At 37.9% G+C, this 20006-nt stretch overlaps 1 protein-coding gene across 23 annotated transcripts in view; it reads left to right on the top strand.

Moving 5' to 3' along the window:
- ablim1b (actin binding LIM protein 1b) overlaps window positions 1-20006 on the top strand; it is a 262796-nt gene that overhangs the window by 174511 nt on the left and 68279 nt on the right. For all 23 annotated transcript variants that reach the window (XM_034292380.1, XM_034292373.1, XM_034292381.1 and 20 more), the window contains exons 6-8: window positions 1729-1822; window positions 14632-14719; window positions 17932-17990. In XM_034292380.1, coding sequence (XP_034148271.1) covers window positions 1729-1822; window positions 14632-14719; window positions 17932-17990 — 241 coding nt within the window. The remainder of the gene's footprint in view (window positions 1-1728; window positions 1823-14631; window positions 14720-17931; window positions 17991-20006) is intronic.

Genomic DNA, 20006 nt, shown 5'->3' with positions numbered 1-20006 from the left:
GCCAAGAAAACATCCCCCACACCATTACACCACCACCACCAGCCTGCACAGTGGTAACAAGGCATGATGGATCCATGTTCTCATTCTGTTTACACCAAATTCTGACTCTACCATCTGAATGTCTCAACAGAAATCGAGACTCATCAGACCAGGCAACATTCTTCCAGTCTTCAACTGTCCAATTTTGGTGAGCTCGTGCAAATCTCAGTAACTGAGCAGATTGTGAAATACGGGCCCGTCTGGCAAAATTGCTTAAATCACCTTTCTTTCCCATTCTGACATTCAGTTTGGAGTTCAGGAGATTGTCTTGACCAGGACCACACCCCTAAATGCATTGAAGCAACTGCCATGTGATTGGTTGATTAGATAATTGCATTAATGAGAAATTGAACAGGTGTTCCTAGTAATCCTTTAGGTGAGTGTACAGTGGGGAGAACAAGTATCTGATACACTGCCGATTTTGCAGGTTTTCCCACTTATAAAGCAAATAGGAGTCTGTCATTTTTATCAGCTGTGAGTAACGGAATCTAAAACAAAAATCCTGAAAATCACATTGTATGATTTCTAAGTAATTCATTTGTATTTTATTGCATGACATTAAAATACAAATTAATTTGTATTTGATACATCAGAAAAGCAGAACTTTTGGTACAGAAACCTTTGTTTGCAATTACAGAGATCATACGTTTCCTGTAGTTCTTGACCAGGTTTGCACACACTGCAGCAGGGATTTTGGCCCACTCCACCATACAGACCTTCTCCAGATCCTTCAAGTTTTGGGGCTGTCGCTGGGCAATACGGATTTTCAGCTCCCTCCAAATAGGTGTCAGAACACACAATGCAACGCAGTTTGCTGCATATGGGGCTGCGTAGCCACAGACCAATCAAGGTGTCCATGCTAACCCCTGTCCACTGACGAAAGTGCCTACAATGGGCTTGTGAGCATCAGAACTGAACCCCTGAGCAATGGAAGAAGGTGGCCTGGTCTGATGAATCACATTTTCTTTTACAACACGTGGATGGCTGGGTGTGTATGCGTTGCTTACCAGGATGCACTAGAGGAAGAAGGCAAGCCGGTGTAGGCAGTGTGATGCTTTGGGCAATGTTCTGCTGTGACACCTTGGCTCCTGCCATTCATTTGGATGTTAATTTGACACATACATACCTAAGAATTGTTGTACACCCTTTCATGGCAACAGTATTCCCTGATGGCATTGGCCTCTTTCAGCAGGATAATGCGCCCTGCAACAAAGCAAAAATGGTTGAGGAATGGTTTGAGGAACACAACAAGTTCAAGGTGTTGACCTATGCCTCCAAATTCCCCAGATCTCAATCCAATAGAGCATCTGTGGGATGTGCTGGACAAACAGGTCCGATCCATGGAGGCCCCACCTCGCAACTTACAGGACATAAAGGGATCTGCTGCTAATGTCTTGGTGGCAAATACCACAGCACACCTTCAGAGATGTAGTGGAGTCCATGCCTCGATGGGTCAGGGCTGTTTTGGTGGCAAAAGGGGGACCTACACAATATTAGGCAGGTGGTCATAATGTTACGGCTGATCGGTGTATATTTAACAGGCATGTTATTAAGAACCTGATTATATATATTTTTTGCAATAACAGCCCTTTCAATACCCACAATTAAACAACTCATTCTTGTTTATGAAAATCTTCTGAGTGTGATATTCCCAGCTTGACTTTTATGCCTTCCTCTTTCTCCACTCAGAGATGGTGCCCCTTACTGTGAGAAAGATTACCAGATCCATTTTGGAGTCCAGTGTGAGGCCTGTAATCAGTTCATCACTGGGAAGGTTCTAGAGGTAAGAACCATTTTCTTGTCCTTTTTACTCTCCCATTTTTTTGCCTTGATATAATCAGTTATTGTTTTTTTCTAGTCACAGCTCAGTGTTGCATATAGTCTAGTTCTACATTGATGGATTTCTCAGTTAATTTCTCTGGAGACCTCCATGGCCCCTATTGTCACAACCCAGCAGTAACACATGATCTAATGTCAGCTTGGTGATTACTCCACAAAAGGAAGAAGGCCAGATCTTTAAGAGTATTCACACACAACCTTGGTTTCCTATAAGCCCTTAACATCATGTAACCAGAGACTTTGATTGTGCAACTAAAATCTTTGGCCAACCAATTATGTAAATGAAGGAAATTGTCTCCGGAGAGAAACTGAAACAAGCAGGACTGTGAGTGACTTTGAGTTGTTGCAGATATGCTAAAAAAATCAAAATGAAATGAAACAGGTAAAAAATTACAGAACATGTCCAGTAAACAAGAAACCAGGCAGGCCTAGTTCAGCCGCCCCGCAATTTTTTTTTTTTTGCCTCCTCGAGATTCAAACCTGGGTCACCCACGTGAAAGGCTGTGTCATTAACTACTACAACAAAGAGCTGTACATTTGCTAGTTGTTAGTATAGCCTCTTATCTCTATCCTGAACAAATTATCTTTTTCCACTGGCCGTTTTAATAGTTAATTAGCCATTCATGAATGACATTGATACAGTTAAACTGACCAACGTTTCTTACTAAGTTTACCTCCACCACAAATAGCAGCTATGTATTGCATTTGCCACTGGCCGTTATAACAGCGTATTAGCCAATAATAAGCTTTACCGGTGTCTACTAACTTACTGGAATCGTCATAAGAATTGAGCAATTGCTATAGAGTTTGCCAAAGCTGTTTCATTTCATGGCATAAGTATGTATTTTTTTCTTTCATGGGAAAACAACTTACTTTTTATTTCACTAGTGAATGACATTTATACAATAACTAACTTTTTCATCAAGTGAAATGATGATGGAATCGTGGAAGCTACCAGAAATAATTAATAAATGTCGTTGACCTCTAAAGAATTTAACTTATGTCTTCCACATGAAAGGCACTGTCTTTAACTGTATAAAAGACACCTGTCCACACATTGAATCAAACAGACTCCAACCTCTCCACAATGGCCAAGACCAGAGAGCTGTGTAAGGACATCAGGGATAAAATTGTAGAACTGCACAAGGCTGGGATGGGCTACAGGACAATAGGCAAGCAGCTTGGTGAGAAGGGAACAACTGTTGGCGCAATTATTAGAAAATGGAAGAAGTTCAAGATGACGGTCAATCTCCCTCGGTCTGGGGCTCCATGCAAGATCTCACCTCGTGGGGCATCAATGATCATGAGGAAGGTGAGGAATCAGCCCAGAACTACACGGCAGGACCTGGTCAATGACCTGAAGAGAGCTGGGACCACAGTCTCAAAGAAAACCATTAGTAACACACTACGCCGTCATGCATTAAAATCCTGCAGTGCACGCAAGGTCCCCCTGCTCAAGCCAGCGCATGTCCAGGCCCGTCTGAAGTTTGCCAATGACCATCTGGATGATCCAGAGGAGGAAATGGAGAAGGTCATGTGGTCTAATTAATGCAAATGAATTACTTAAAATTCATACAATGTGATTTTCTGCATTTTTGTTTTAGATTCCATCACTCACAGTTGAAGAGTATCTTTGATAAAAATTACAGACTTCTACATTCATTGCAAGTTGGAAAACCTTAAGAATCAGCAGTGTATAAAATACTTGTTCTCCCCACTGTAAAATGGGTCAGAAATACAGTTTTAACTTTGTTAATGCTGTAAATTACTATTGTAACTGGCTGATTTTAAATGGAATATCTACATAGGTGTACAGACCGGCACGGAAGTATTATATATTGACATATATTTTGAAAACTTATATTTTGATTTTTATTGCCTGTATATTTTTAAAAAGATATACTAATATATGTATTATATGTATTACTGATGTATGGCCATATATTTCATGAATATATTTTGGCCGTTTTCAATTATGTTTTTAAAAGTCTTAAATACATGTAAATATATTTACATAAATTACAAAATTATAGTTGGTAATATGCATTTAGCATCTACATCTAACTGTTAGATTTCCATATTTGTTCTCTTTCCTGTCATGTGTTTATTGTTATCTAGTCGTTTCTTTGAAGTACTTTTACAGAGAGAAATGGCATTCATGATACTGTGTTAAAAAATTACTTTTACAGACAGGAATGGCATTCATGATACTGTGTGAAAAATGTATGCATATTGTTTTCATAATGAGTCTCTTTTGAAATGTAAACTTGGAGTACAAAGTGGTTCATTATATTGAAACTGAATAAGGTGCTATATGCTGCTTGACAGTGACTAAATTCAAGACTTTGGTGTTTATACTAAACATTTATCATTATATTGTGACACAATGGCAGTTGTATGATACTGTGAATAAAGGTCATTATTAAATTAGGTTAACTGACTCTAACGTGTTGTTTCTTTATTTGTATTTACAGTAATAGAAATGATGGTAAATACATACTGTATAATTTACAAATCGGCTCTTGTTTGTAAAAGATAATAATGTATTTTTCACAGTAATGAATGCAATGCAATATGGCCTAGACTGTTGGTTGGTTTGCTCCCCATTTTGCAAACGATAATTAGTTAAACTCACAACAACAAGGAGATTCTCTGGAAAATAATTTCTTGAAGGTTGTGTTGATGAGAAATGCTTTCAAGTACTGCATTTTCATATATTTCATTATTTTAACACATTCAACGTTAAAATATATGACATGCAATGTATAATCTGCAAGTTTTTTGTCATGAACATATTCAGGGCACATACGTAAATATATGTTGAGAAATCCTCTACATATTGGAATATATGTTTTGGATGAGTTTTCCGTGTGGGCGAGGGCGATTATCAGCAACCATCACTTGTGTTCCAATGGCACGTTGTGTTTTATAATCAATTACAAGGCTAATTAATCATGAGAAAGTTATTTGCAATTAGTTATTATTAGCACTGCTGAAAACTGTGGTGCTGATTAAAGAAGCAATAAATCTGTCCTTCTTTAGACTATTTCGAAGTTCTTCCTCAGTCCAGTGTCTGTGTTGTTTTACACATCTTCATCTTTTCTTTTTATTGGCCAGTCTGAGATCTGATATTTTCTTTGCAACCCTGCCTAGAAGGCCAGCATCCCAGATTTGCCTCTTTACTGTTGCCATTGAGATTGGTGTTTTGCGGGTACTATTTAATGAAACTGCCAGTTGAGGACCTGTGAGGCGTTTGTTTCTCAAACTAGACACTAATGTATTTGTCCTTTTGATCTGTTGTGAACTGTGGCGTCCCACTCCTCTTTCTATTCTGGTTAGAGACAGTTTGCGCTGTTCTGTAGAGGGAGTATTACACATCGTTGTACAAGATCTTCAGTATCTTGTCAATTTCTCGCATGGAATAATGTTCATTTCTGAGTACAAGAATAGACTGATGAGTTTCAGAAGAAATATCTTTGTTTCTGGCCATTTTGAGCCTGTAATTGAACTCACAAACGCTGATGCTGAAGATACTGAACTAGTTTAAAGAAGCAACACTTTTCATCTGTGCTAACATAATTACAAAAGGGTAATCAATTAGCTTTTTAAAATTATAAACTTGGATTAGCAGACATAACGTGCCTTTGGAACCCAGGACTGATGGTTGCTGACAATGGGGCTCTGTATTCCTATGTACAGTAGATATTCCTTTTCTAGCTACAACAGGCATTAACAACATTAACAATGTCTACACTGTTTTTCTAATCAATTATTATTATTTTTTATTAAAAAACAAGGACAATTTTTAAGTCACCCCTAACCTAGTGTAACCTAGTGTAACCTAGTGTAACCTAGTGTAGTGTATGTAAACAGAATAAAATTTAGAAGGTAACTCAGATTCATATTTAAATGCAGTGCCTTTCTCATAAACAATAAAAAGGTATAAATACATGAACATACAAGTTGACAGTTTTCAACACACAGCCCTGGAGACTAACATTTCTATGTACTGAGACAGTTTCAAAGGCCCCACCCAGCACACATGCACTGGCCTCATTTCAATTGGCCAGTTTCTGTAGAATTGGATGGAATGATGGGGAGGGGGGAATTTGGCATTATTGTAAAGAGAGGACAGAAGGAAAGGAAAAAAGTGAGTAGGATTGTCAAGAGAAAGCGATTGTTGTTTCTTGGGAGGTGGTAGTCAGTTCAGGAGTGCACTTATACACACAATCTGCCTGTTGGAGGTAAGCAAATGTTTTTGTATCATCACCTTAAGTTTAGCTTACATTTGATGACTTTCACATTTTAATATAGCTTGGTATATACCTGAACCTCTATTAAGTCATTTGATGCTTGTTGTACTGATAACTATGGCTTTTGAATATTGCTTTCTTTTTACTTATATTATCTGGAGCGTACTTAAAATCAAGTGTTTTTTTAAACTGGTGCTTATTAACATACATCTTTTTTAAAGTTCAGCTTCACTGTCCAAATGAATCCAGAAGAAAGTGAACAGTTTCTCGCTTAGTCTTAAATTTGGAATACATTTTAATAGAAAGAGCACCTCTATCCATACATGGGCTTTTGTTATTATTTGTATTTAATGGAAGAAATAGTTGTGCAAAGTAAATGTGTTTGTCGTTGTAATATCCCAAACGGACAAAGGGTTTGTCACAAAGCACTTGCTTTTAAGTTTAACAGTTTTTTCTATTTTATGTTATAGGTAACTTACTAAACAACTGCATTGTTTTAGAAGCCAAAACAGAAGGATTTAGCTACATCCACAAGAACATCTGCTACAATGCAATAATGTGATTATAAAACTTTCCAACTTTTAAGTGGCAGACAAGTGCTTGGTTGATTATATCAGATTGTAAAGAATTTGCTTAAAATGTTAAGTATATATCCAACAAACTGCAACAGCTATATCTTATTATAGGGTTTGTTCTGCAACAAGCTTGAGTATGAACTTTAAAAATGTCTCTCTCATACACACAAACACATACAGACACATTGCACAGCTGTCCAGGATGTTTTTTTTGCTTCATAGCAATCTATGGCATTACACAGGTGGCCAATGGGGAAAATAGAATTGAGTCTTAGCTTTGCATTACCAACAGGCACTGTCAATAGTGGAAAGTTAAATTTACACTGGGATGACGGTTTCTAATTTCCTACTTTGCATATTGTACAATTGTACATATTGTAACATCAGAATGACAACACTTGGAATTCAGCAAAATTAGTCTGAACATAAATGCGCTATCTACATACATGAATACACTTTGAAGAGCAGATATTGGGAGTAATGTAAAGATTGGTTTAGACATATTAGCATCTAGTGGAGAGGACAATATTTTATTTTATAAATATCAGATACTGACCAACTCATTCACTTTGTGTTCAGTCAGACTGTATGCATGGGACCGAATGTAAACCTCTTAAGTATTCAAAAAGAGGATTGGGGTAAAGCCTTTCCAATGGGCAAAAAAGTCTAGTTTAAGTTTTTTACAGACTTTAATTCAACAAGAATACTTTTTTTTTAATGATGTCATTGAAAAAATCGGACCAAATGCCCTTATGTTGAAGACATTTTGCCAAACCATTTTGTTTTCCAGATTGACACAAAATTTTTGTTTTGAAATTATGTGGAAACAAAGTTTATTAAAATCTGTTTTTGCCCTGTGGGGTTCCACAGAGTGATGTCTATTCCAGGGAATGTAGTCGTACATTGAGAGCTCCCTCACACTTACAGAAGCAGAAGATCATGCCCTGTGAGTGAATCTTACTCTTGCAAGGCTGTCTGTATTGTTTCAGGGACAGTGCACAGTGTGCTGTGTATACAATGAAACTCCCATGTTTAATCCCTCTGGGTCATAATGGCTGTCAGACAAGTCATCAAATTAACTAGGCAAGTTACTTTGAGTGATCAAGCTGGCCCTGTACCTAAGCTACAAGAGTAGTTCTGTTAAAACATTTTAGAAATGATTGTCTTCAAGAGCTATTAACTCTGATTTGCTGGTCCCCAAGAAGCTGTGTGGATGTAGGAGTCGTAGCCCCAAAGAAGAAAATGTCCCCCCTCTTCCGCTGAAGCCTGACGCAATGGACCAAAAATGCAATATTTAACCCAGATGTGACCCCACCGCACCCCCTTTTCCCTCATCACCACGGAAACGTGGCCAAGCAATTCATTTGTTTTGTCAACAGACATTGCTAGTGAAAAAAGATTCCTCACTCTTTTTCTCTTATCGATCAAAACGTTTTCTCATGTCAGTATTGCTTTTAGTTAAGACTCAGTTATAGTCAGTTGAGTGCAGTTTGAAACAGTTGATGTACACATTTACAGTAAACATATAGCAGGGAGATTAAGAGAGCATGACTGCCTTATAGTTCAGCTATTTACAATACAGTTTGTAATAGTCTTAATAGTTTCTATGAGACAAATGAGGAAGAAATGAGTGTATGGACATAGAGAAAGAACAATTGCAGCTTTTAATTCCACTATATAGCTAATAATATAACACTCATTTTAATATTTCCTGTCATTTTCTGTTTTAATTTTCTAACAACAAATGTTTCCCCTGACAAAGTTTAAATTAAAACTGAGAGAAAGAGAGACACAGAGTTAGTGTATATGATAGAAAGAAAGAGTGTGACATTGTTAGAAGCAGTGACAGCAGAGAAAGAGACAATTATTGTAGTCTGTTGGACCTGTTTAGTGTTCTTACACAGATAGGGATAATTTTCAGTTGTCTTCAGAGATGATTTACAGCTGGGTATTCCAGGCCCCTAGCACGGAATTAGCAATTAGCTGTGCCACTCATTTAATTAATCAAACATAAACTGAAGCTTATTTGAAAGGTTTTATCAGATACAACAAACAAATAAAAACCGGAATGCTGCACTTAATAAACGTCCATTTGACCGTTATGTATGCATGACTGTTTACAAAAACGCTGGTTAATGGCACACATTACTTTATAATGGGGAATAATGGCAAATATCAATTCTTTGTTTTAATTCAAAAATCCATTTAACTCATTGCTGCACTATGTAAAAGTGTGCAGTTCTCTCAGTCATGTAGAACGAGGTAGATATACATCAAGGCCTGCCGATACAGCTCTTCCTCAGTAATGCGCTGGTTACAACTTAAATGGAATAATAAACAAGAAACCAGGCAAGCCTATTTCAGCCGGCCTGCAACTGAAAGTCTTGCTCTTTCCAGATTCCAACCAGGGTTGCCCTTGTGAAAAGCTGTGTCGTCAACCACTACACCATAGAGCTGTACCTTTGCCAGGTGTCAGTATAGCCTCTTGACATTATATACTTTTGTCATGCATTAACATCATGCCAAGTCTGAATATTTTGTTAGACACCATTAATCAGTGTGTTAAACTGAGTAACGTTTCTTATTAAGTTTTCCTCAAATAGCATCTATGAAATGTATGGCTTTTGCCACTGGCTGTTTTAACAGCTTATTAGCCATTCGTGAATGATATTGATACAATAACTACTGTATCAATATAGGAGACGATAACAGACTTTTTCGTCAAGTGAAAAGACAAAAGAATCGTGTGACCAGCAATGTTTGTGTCTATCCTGAACAAATTCCCCCTTTTGCCACTGGCCGTTTTAACAGCTAATTGGCCTTTATGAATGACATTTGCCAGTGGCAAACTGTATGGCGTTTGCCACAGGCCGTTTTAACAGTGTATTAGCCAGTAATAGGCTTTACCAGTATCTACTAACTTACTGGAATCGTCATAAGAATTAAGCAATTGCTAGTGAGTCTAACTTTACACTGCCAAAACTATTACATTTTATGGCATAACAACATACTTTTTTCTTTCATTCGTGAATGACATTGATACAATAACTATCAATAAAGGTAACGATAACTAACTTTTTCATCAAGTGAAAAGACTAGAGAATCGTGGAATCTAGCAGAAAATATGGTAGATTTGCCGAGATAATCCAACCACCTCACAGGTGTGGCATATCAAGATGCTGATTAGACAGCATGATTATTGCTCAGGTGTGTCTTAGGCTGGCCAAAATGAAAGGCCATTCTAAAATGTGCAGTTTCACTGTATTGGGGGAGTCCGGGGTGTCCGAAAACCAGTCAGTATCTGGTGTGACCACCATTTGCCTCACGCATTGCAGCAGATCTCCTTCGCATAGAGTTGATTAGTTTGTTGATTGTGGCTTGTAGAATGTTGGTCCACTCCTCATCAATGGCGAAGTTGCTGGATATTGGCAGGACCTGGAACACGCTTTCGTATACACTGATCCAAAGCATCCCAAACATGCTCAATGGGTTATATGTCCGGTGAGTCTGCGGGTCATGCAAGAACTGGGATGTTTTTTGATTCCAGGAATTGTGTACAGATCATTGCAACGTGGGGCTGTGCATTATCATGCTGTAACATGAGGTGATGGTCATGGATGAATGGCACAACAATTGGCCTCAGGATTTCGTCACGGTATCTCTGTGCATTCAAAATGCCATTAAAAGAATGCACCTGTGTTCGTTGTCCATAACACACGCCTGCCCATACCATAACCCCACCGCCACCATGGGCCACTTGATCCACAACGTTGACATCAACAAACTGCTCACCCACACGACGCCATACACGACGCCATACTGCCATCTGCCATCTGCCCTGTACAGTGAAAACCGGGATTCATCCGTGAAGAGAACACCTCTCCAAAGTGCCAGACACCATCGAATGTGAGCATTTGCCCACTCAAGTCGGTTATGATGACGAACTGCAGTCAGGTCAAGACGCTGATGAGGACAACAAGCATGCAGATGAGCTTCCCTGAGACGGTTTCTGACAGTTTGTGGTCTGGTCTCAGAAGATGAAGAGGTGAATGTGGGGGGGTGAATGTGGAGGTCCTGGGCTGTGGTTGTGAAGCCGGTTGGATGAACATTCAATTCACAGGCAGCAGCTCTGGTGGACATTCCTGCAGTCAGCAAGCCAATTGCACGCTCCCTCAAAACTTGCAACATCTGTGGCATTGTGCTGTGTGATGGAACTGCACATTGTAGAGTGGCCTTTTATTGTGGCCAGCCCAAGGCACACCTTTGCAATAATCATGCTGTCTAATTATCATCTTGATATGCCACACCTGTGAGGTGGATGGATTATCATGGCCAAGGACAAGTGCTCCCTAATACAGATTTAGACAGATTTGTGAACAATATTTGAGAGAAATAGGTCTTTTGTGTACATAGTCTTAGATTTTTTAGTTCAGCTCATGAAAAATGGGGGCAAAAACAAAAGTGTTGTGTTTATAATTTTGTTCAGTGTATTTACCATGCAATTACTGATCATAAGCTGTAATAAAATATAGGCATAGAAAATATCCACATTGGTCGTCTGAAATGTATCTCTTCTATCACCAAGATTGTGTTGAAATTACATTTACAATATTAATGTAAACACTTCCAGAGCTTTATTTCAGTCATTTGGGTATAAACATTTGGTTTATTTTGAGTAAGAAAATCATCAGATAAATCAGACCTTTATTCTGGTGTAGATCAATAAAAACACAAACACTTTGCTACAATATATTGTTTGTGATACTTGAGTCATGGAGTCGCAATCAAACCTTTTTTTTGTGAATGACCTTGTTCATGTGTGCAGCACCTATTCCGGCCAATTCATGTTACCAGAAATGAAATTCCAAACAAAGGTCAAGTCAGCCTTTTCCTTTGACCTTCTTTCTCTTTGGTGAAATTTGATCCTGGTTTGCTGGATTTGAGCTTTGAGATATGCGTGAAGTAATCAGTGACTGTGCAGTCAAAAACACTGGACCATTCATGGAGAACACAGCCTATAGTATTAAACATAGATTAAAAATGAATAAGTGTTCAAACCAGATCAGCCATGATTGTTTGTGTGTGTGTATGTGTGTGTGTTTGTGTATGCGCATGTTCACATGTTTATACTTGTGCTTCTCTGTAACTGCATGGGCTTTTATATTGTAGTTTGTTTTGGTTATATACTCCTATTTTACATTGACTTGTGATCAATTAGGGTTACCTACTATGATCAGGGAAAGAACAAACTATTTTTCACCATGCCAGCTTTGATTCGACATGGTAATAGGCTACCTGATGCTAAGCAATGTGCCACTTGCCAGAGAGTTACCCCCCACATGGAAAACTCATGCTAAACATATATGCACATACAGCTCTGGAAAAAATTAAGAGACCACTGCAAAATTATCAGTTTCTCTGGTTTAACCATTCATAGGTATGTTTTTGAGTAAAATTATTTTTTTTTGTTTTATTATTTAAACTACTGACAACATTACACCCAAATTCCCTTTTTTTTTCTTCAATTAGAAATTTATTTGTAACCAAAAAATATGCATTGTTTTCAGACCTCAAATAATGCAAAGAAAAACAAATTCATATTCATTTTTCAACAGCAAAATACTAATGTTTTAACTTAGAAAGACTTCAGAAATCAATATTTGGTGGAATAACCCTAGTTTTTAATCACAGCTATCATGTCTGGCTGTGTGGCATGGCTGTGTGGCATGGAGCATTGTCCTGCTGGAAAAAAAACTATTCTCAGAGTTGGGGAACATTGTCAGAGCAGAAGTAAGCAGGTGTTCTTCCAGGATAACCTTGTTATCTGGCTTGATTAATGCATCCTTCACTAAGACAAATCTGCCCGATTCCAGCCTTGCTGAAGTATCCCCAGATCATCTGCACCAAATTTCACAGTGGGTGCGAGACACTGTGGCTTATAGGCCTTTCCAGGTCTCTGTCTAACAATTAGATGACCAGGTGTTGGACAAAGCTGAAAATTTGACTCGTTAGGATTCGATTCCTCTACGGTCTAATCCTTATGGTCTTTTGCAAACTTCAGCCTGGTTCTTCTTTGCTTCTTTACTTCTTTATTGTTTTTTTTCTAGCTTTGCACGACTTGCCTGTTTCAAATCGTCCTCGCTGTGCACTTCACCCCAGCTGCTGTGTGCCATTAATTTGTAGGTCACTTGATGTCATCCTACGGTTGTTGAGTGACATTCGAATGAGTTGACGGTCATCTCTGTCAGTGGACAGTCGTTTTGGCCCTCTGCCAGTCTGTAGCTTTGTTGTCCCCAAGGTCTGTTGCTTGACCTTGTTCTTATGAACCGCCGTCTTTGAAATTTTCAGGATGGAAGCAACTTGACGCTCACTGTATCCCTGCCAGTAAAACCAGAATTGAACCCTTCTTTTCCTCACTCAAAGCTTTTCTTTTCAACACTTTTGTCATGCTGAATAGTTATTTTTGTATTCAAATTACCTTTGAGGTACTACTTGCACTGTTTTTGCCATCCAGCTGGTCCTATTGCAAGAGAATAGTGATGACCACAGCAGTGGTTTTCATACTTTTCCTCTTAAATTAGATTTGGTTTAGGTAATCACCTAATCAGTACCTCATTAAGTGAAATGAGGTGTGCCTGTGTTGGAATTTAATAGACGCTAGAATGGAATGAATGCCATACATGTAGAGATGCTGATTTAAGATAAATTTGGGGTGGTCTAAAATTTCCAGAGCTGTATATGTAGAGGATTTCTCAACATATATTTACATATGTGCCCTGAATAAGTTCATAAAATATATAACTTGCGCATAATACAATGCATGACATATATTTTAACATTGAATATTATGTGTAAAAATTATGAAATATATGAATATGCAGTACTTTATTATTTCATGGAATTAACTTTCAAGACATTATTTCCCAGAGAATCCCCTTGTTACAGTGAATTTAATTAATTATCTTTGGTAAAATGGGGAGCAAACCAACACAACCACCAGTCTAGGCCATATTGCATTACATTAATTACTGTGAAAAAGACAATTATTATCGTTTACAAACAAGAGCCGATTTTTTTATTGTACTGTAGGTATTTACCATAATTTCTATTAATACATTGTAAATGCAAGTAAAGAAACAACTGGTCGGAGTCTGTCATCTTCATTTAATAAGGACCTTTATTCACAGTATCATACAACTGCCATTGTGTCACAATATAATGATAAATGTTTAGTAAATAAACCAAAGTTTTGGCTTTAGTCCAGAGGTCTCAAACCGGTTCCACGGAGGGCCATGTTTCTGCAGGTTTTTGGGTTTTCCTTTCAATTGGTTCCCAGTTCAGACCTAAACAACCAGGTGGGGGTAGAAACGAACCAATTAGTGACCTAATTAGTCAATTAAGTACAAGGTGAGAGAGCGAAAACCTGCAGACACTCGGCCCTCCGTGGATTCGGTTTGAGACCTCTGCTTTAGTCACTGTCAAGCAGCATATAGCACCTTTTTCAGTTTCAATATAATTAACCACATTTCATAAGAGGCTCATTATGAAAACAATATCCATACATTTTAACACAGTATCATGAATGTCATTCCTGTCTGTAAAAGTACTTCAAAGAAACGACTAGATAACAATAAACACATGACAGGAAAGAGTACAAATATGGAAATCTAACAGTTAGATGTAGATGCTAAATGCATATTACCAACTATAATTTTGTAATTTATGTAAATATATCTACATGTATTTAATATATCTACATGTATTTGGCAGAGAACTCCCCTATGGAGTTCTCTGCCAAAATCTTAGATGTTGATTATGCGTTTCCACTGCACAACCTTTGCAAGTCTATACGTGTTCTGTTGCCATTATTTCAATTAATTTACATTGATCAGTTGTACTGGGTGACATTTGATCTGCTTCTCAAGGCAGGGGACAAGCACTACCACCCCAGTTGTGCAAGATGCAGCAGATGCAACCAGATGTTTACGGAAGGAGAGGAAATGTACCTGCAAGGTGGGTTTCCAAAACAAACAAATCAAAGTGTAATGGTAACATCTATGGATGTACACATAAATACAAAATCTGAAAGTTATTATTATTGTAGAATAATAGTGAATATCAAGCATATAGTGACATCATAACTATGAAATGTAATATGGAATCCTATAGTAACCCATAAAGTGTGAAACAAATCAAAATACAGTTCTATTTTAGACGCTTATAAGTAGTCATTCGTTGCATTGATGACAGCTTTGCACACTCTTGGCATTCTCTCAACTAGCTTCATGAGGTAGTCACCTTTTCCAACAGTCTTGAAGGATTTTCCACATTCTGGGCACTTGTTGGCTGCTTTTCCTTCACTCTGAGGTCCAACTCATCCCAAACCATCTCAATGGGGTTGAGGTTGGGTGATTGTGGAGGCTAGGTCATCTGATGCAGCATTCCATCACTCTCCTTCTTGGCCAAATACCCCTTACACAGCCTAGAGGTTTCTTTTGCATCAATATCCTGTTGAAAAACAATTGATAATCTCAATCAGGGCAAATCAGAATATTGTGGTAACCATGCTGGTTGAGTGTGCCTTGAATTTTAAATAAATCACTAACAGTGTTACCAGCAAAGTACCATCAAACATTCTGTCCTCCATGCTTCAAGGTGGGAACCACACATGCAGTGATCATCCATCCACCCACGCTGTGTCTTGCAAAGACATGTGAGTTAGAACCAGAAATCGGAATTTTGCACTCCTCAGACCAAAGAACAGTTCTCATGTTTCTTGGCCCAACAAAGTCTCCTTATTATTGTTGTCCTTTGGCAGTGGTTTCTTTGCAGCAATTCGACCATGAAGGCCTGATTCTCGCCGTCTCCTCTGAACAGCTGATGTTGAGATGTGTCTATTAGTTCTATTAGTTCTATTAGTTCGTTCTGTGAAGCATTTATTTGGGTTGCAATCTGAGCTGCAGTTAATTGCCTCTTTAATGAACATATCCTCTGCAGCATAGATAACTCTGGGTCTTCCTTTCCTGTGGCAGTCCTAATTAGAGTCAATTTCAACACAACTCAAAGTTCTTGAAATGTTCTGTATTGAATGACCTTCATGTCTTAAAGTAATGATGGACTGACGTTTCTCATTGCTTATTTGAGCTGTACTTGCCATAATATGGACTACTACAGTACAGACATAATGATGGTTTTCAGGATACCAACCCTACCTTGATTGGCTCAAAAACCTTAACAAGGAAAGAAATTAAACAAATTGACTTTTAAAAAGACACCCCTGTTAATTGGAATGTAATTCCAGGTGACTACCTCATGAAGCTGGTTAAGAGAATGCAAATAATGTGCAAAGCTGTCATCAAAGCAAAGGGTGGCTACTTAGAAGTGTCCACATTATAATAAGTATTTTGATCTGTTTAACAATTTTTTGTTTGCAACATTATTTCATATGTGTTACTTCTTAGTTATAATTATTACATATGTGTTATTTCGTAGTTGTCACTATTTTAATACAATGGCCCTCATTTATCAAAAGTGTGTACACCAAATTTCCAGCGTACACCTGGCGTACACCCAAAACCACGGTGACTTTGAGATTTATCAATATGGACGTTGGCGTACGGCACTCTCAAATCCTATGCCAGCTCAGGAGGTGGTGTGTGCACGTTTTGAGTTAGTGCGGAAATGCGCAGGAAACAAAATCCTAACGCACTGACAAACTAAAAGATATGATATATTATGACCCACTGTAAAAAAAACAACAACATAATTACAAACTTCAGTGTTTATTTTTGTGCAACATGGACTTAAAGGTTTAATTTGTGTGACTTTACCAAAGCATTTCATTTATATGTATTCCTTCAGATGCGAGCCTGTGCGCTTTACATGACGTTTCAGGGTTAGGCCCGGTAGTTGCGCACGGACTGGGTTCAGTAATAAAAGGCTTTTAATGACTATTTGTTCTCAAATAGAACAAATATACGGATGAACTTAAAAATTGTAGTCAAATAAATAACCATACACAAATAGTTCATATTTTGTACTCACATATCAAATCATCATTAATCAACAGATACTTGTTGAGAGAGCTCAGTTTTGGCTGAGTTAATCAGTTCTCCAACACTTCCAACTGTGAATAGTTTTCGCCATGTTTGCTTGCCGTCAATGAAGACAGTCGCAAGAACTCTGTGTAAAACCGTTAGAGTAACGTTAAACGTGATTTGCCCCTCGTCTTCCATTACCTAGATAAAAGATATAATAACACCACATTATAATGCTGTAATCATACAAAAGTAATAATTTAATAATGAGAAAATGTAAACGTTAAGTGTAGGAGCTATCAAGAAGTTAAATTTGAAATAGTCAGTGACAAGCAATGTAAGTTAGCACAACGTCCTTTTAACCACTGCATAGTTTTTGGTAAAAGATTGTTAGGAGTTCAAACTTAAGCTGCCATGATGTATAGTAACCTTTAAGTCTTAAATCAATAAATCCCTAAACAGCTTGGCAAAGCGTGAGACGTTAGTGCTGACGTTAGTGCTAACGTTAGTGCTACACAAAACACATGAAAACGGCATAAAAAAGGTTAAAACAAACAAATGATGTTTCCTGGACATTTAACACAACTATTTCTCATGCTAGGTGGGGAAATATGTATTATTTTACACGTTTAATTAGATTCACTCACCTGAGGCATACATGACGCGTTTCTGATGGCTTGTTAGGTCGGCGCGGCGTCGGTTGGAAAAGAACGCCACTGCGCAGGCGCAGCAAGATAATTTGCGTCGTCACAACAGCTGTTTCCCCCCAGCGAGTTAAAATGCTTTTTTCACATTTGCAACCTGATACATAAATCCAATCTTTCAAGTTGACATCGCCCGTTGAGTATTTGCAACAGATTATGTGCCTTTTATATAAGCATATACGACTAAACGTGTTTAACACAGTAATTGTGTAAACAACATTTACACATCATGTGTCTGTAGTAACACAAAATGTGTTACAAATCCTTTTACACATATTTTGTGTTAATTTTTAACACATCAATTTTAAGAGTGTGATGATGGTGCCTGTGGAGTAGAGTTTGTACTTCTGTGTCTATACCAATGTAAATCTGCCCGATAAGTTCAGTCAAGCACAGAGAAAGTATTTAATTGAAAGCATATGCTGTAGTATTTGAACCCAGCTCTGCCAAACACATTTGCTAAACTTTCTGCCCTTTTCTGCAGGATCTACAGTGTGGCATCCAGACTGTAAGAACAATAGCAGAGCTGAAGAGAAATACAGGGTAAGGTTAACCAGCTCAATCACACAAACTGCCAGCCTGAATCACTTGTTCAATTTCTATTTCACTCCAGTTCAAGTGTTCACAAATTCAAGCTATCATGTGTCTGTGACAAAACTATTTGGAATCAAAGCCAATTCTTTCATACAATTGAAGTTGACATTTAACCAAAGTTCATGAACCCTTTAAAAAGGCCTACACGGGTTATATGAAAAAATACTACTATGCAAAAGTATGTCATGTTGATGACAATAGAGGCCTCTGTTCACTGGGTGATATGACCTATAGTCACAGTGGGTGAGTGTTGAGGCATGTGTTTTGGTTATGTAGAGTGTTTTATGGGTAGGGCAGAGAACATTATGGGTTTGAAAGACAGTGTGTGAGGGGATGGCTGATATTTTGGTTATGACAGAGCAGTGTTAATTTTTGCTCCCCTTTTTTTTTATTTACTCTAGTCTTAGTCATTTTGACTTACAAACCCGATTCCAAAAAAGTTGGGACACTGTACAAATTGGCCCTCATTTATCAAAAGTGCGTACACCAAATTTCCAGCGTACACCTGGCGTACACCCAAAACCACGGTGACTTTGAGATTTATCAATCTGGACGTTGGCGTACGGCACTCTCAAATCCTACGCCAGCTCAGGAGGTGGTGTACGCACGTTTTGAGTTAGTGCGGAAATGCGCATGTTGAGTTATATGTTCTCATCATTTATGTTATATTATGTTGTTTAATTATGATACTGACTGTTGTATACCCAAAATTGTGCAAAAGTTAATTGTGCGCATGTGTGAGACGGGACTTTTATTTTGACCTGTCTCAAGTAAAAAATGTGTAGCCGTATACTCAGCCCCTGCTGCAGTTCCCTCGTGCACTGATGTTATGCCAGTGCAGAGATGTAAACTGAAAATAAAACAGCATTAATAGTTATATTTGGAGTGATCTTTGGTGGATGGATGACAACAAAATATTGCACATGGACATGGCGGAGAGAAATGAAACCTTAACAGCGCAGAAAAGAAAATCCTAACGCACTGACAAACTAAAAGATGTGATATATTATGACCTACTGTAAAAAAAACAACAACATAATTACAAACTTCAGTGTTTATTTTTGTGCAACATGGACTTCAAGGTTTCATTTGTGTGACTTTACCAAAGCATTTTACTTATATGTATTCCTTCAGATGCGAGTCTGTGCGCTTTACATGACGTTTCAGGGTTAGGCCCGGCAGTTGCGCATGGACTGGGTTCAGTAATAAAAGGCTTTGAATTACCAAAATATAATTCAGACTGACAAAATAATAAAAATGACATTCTTCTTCTTTTAGACAATAATAGAAATAATAATAATAACGACATTCTTCTTCTAAATAACAATAAACGTCATTGATAAATATCATGAAATAATAAGACGAATATTACAAATTGTCATGCAGTTATTAATGTGAATGAATGGTACTCCACATCACATCATCATCTTTTATTCCGCTTTTTAAACTGCCAAATGAAACAATTTTATTTCTTTCTACCTCCCTGGTGATCGTCTCAATCTCCACGTCAGAGAAGTTTCTCTTTTTTGCCGTCTTCCGTGTGTCCATGGCGTAAAATGAGGGCGTGGGGGAAGCGGAGACTTGAATATATAGGGGCGTGTTATTCTAATGACGATCGTTTTCATCCGCGGCATTTATCAAGGGAAGGTATTGCGTACACCTGGATTTTAAAGGTACGCACAGTTTCATAAATCAGGCGATGAGAGGAGTGTAAGCAAAATCTTACGCCAACATATACGCCCGTTTCTACGCAAGAATGATAAATGAGGGCCATTGTGAGTAAAAAAGGAATGGAATAATTTACAAATCTCATAAATGTATATTTAATTCATAATAGAATATAGAAAACATATTGAATGTTGAAAGTGAGACATTTTGTAATGTCATGCGAAATATTGGCTTATTTTGGATTTCATGAGAGCTACACATTCCAAAAAATTTGGGACAGGTAGCAATAAGAGGCCG

The sequence above is a fragment of the Esox lucius genome, chromosome 5 (genome assembly GCF_011004845.1).
Source record: "Esox lucius isolate fEsoLuc1 chromosome 5, fEsoLuc1.pri, whole genome shotgun sequence".
NCBI classification, from domain to species: Eukaryota; Metazoa; Chordata; class Actinopteri; order Esociformes; family Esocidae; genus Esox; species Esox lucius.
The sequence above is the reverse complement of the archived record's forward strand: the minus strand, read 5'-3'. Positions and strand labels throughout refer to the sequence as shown.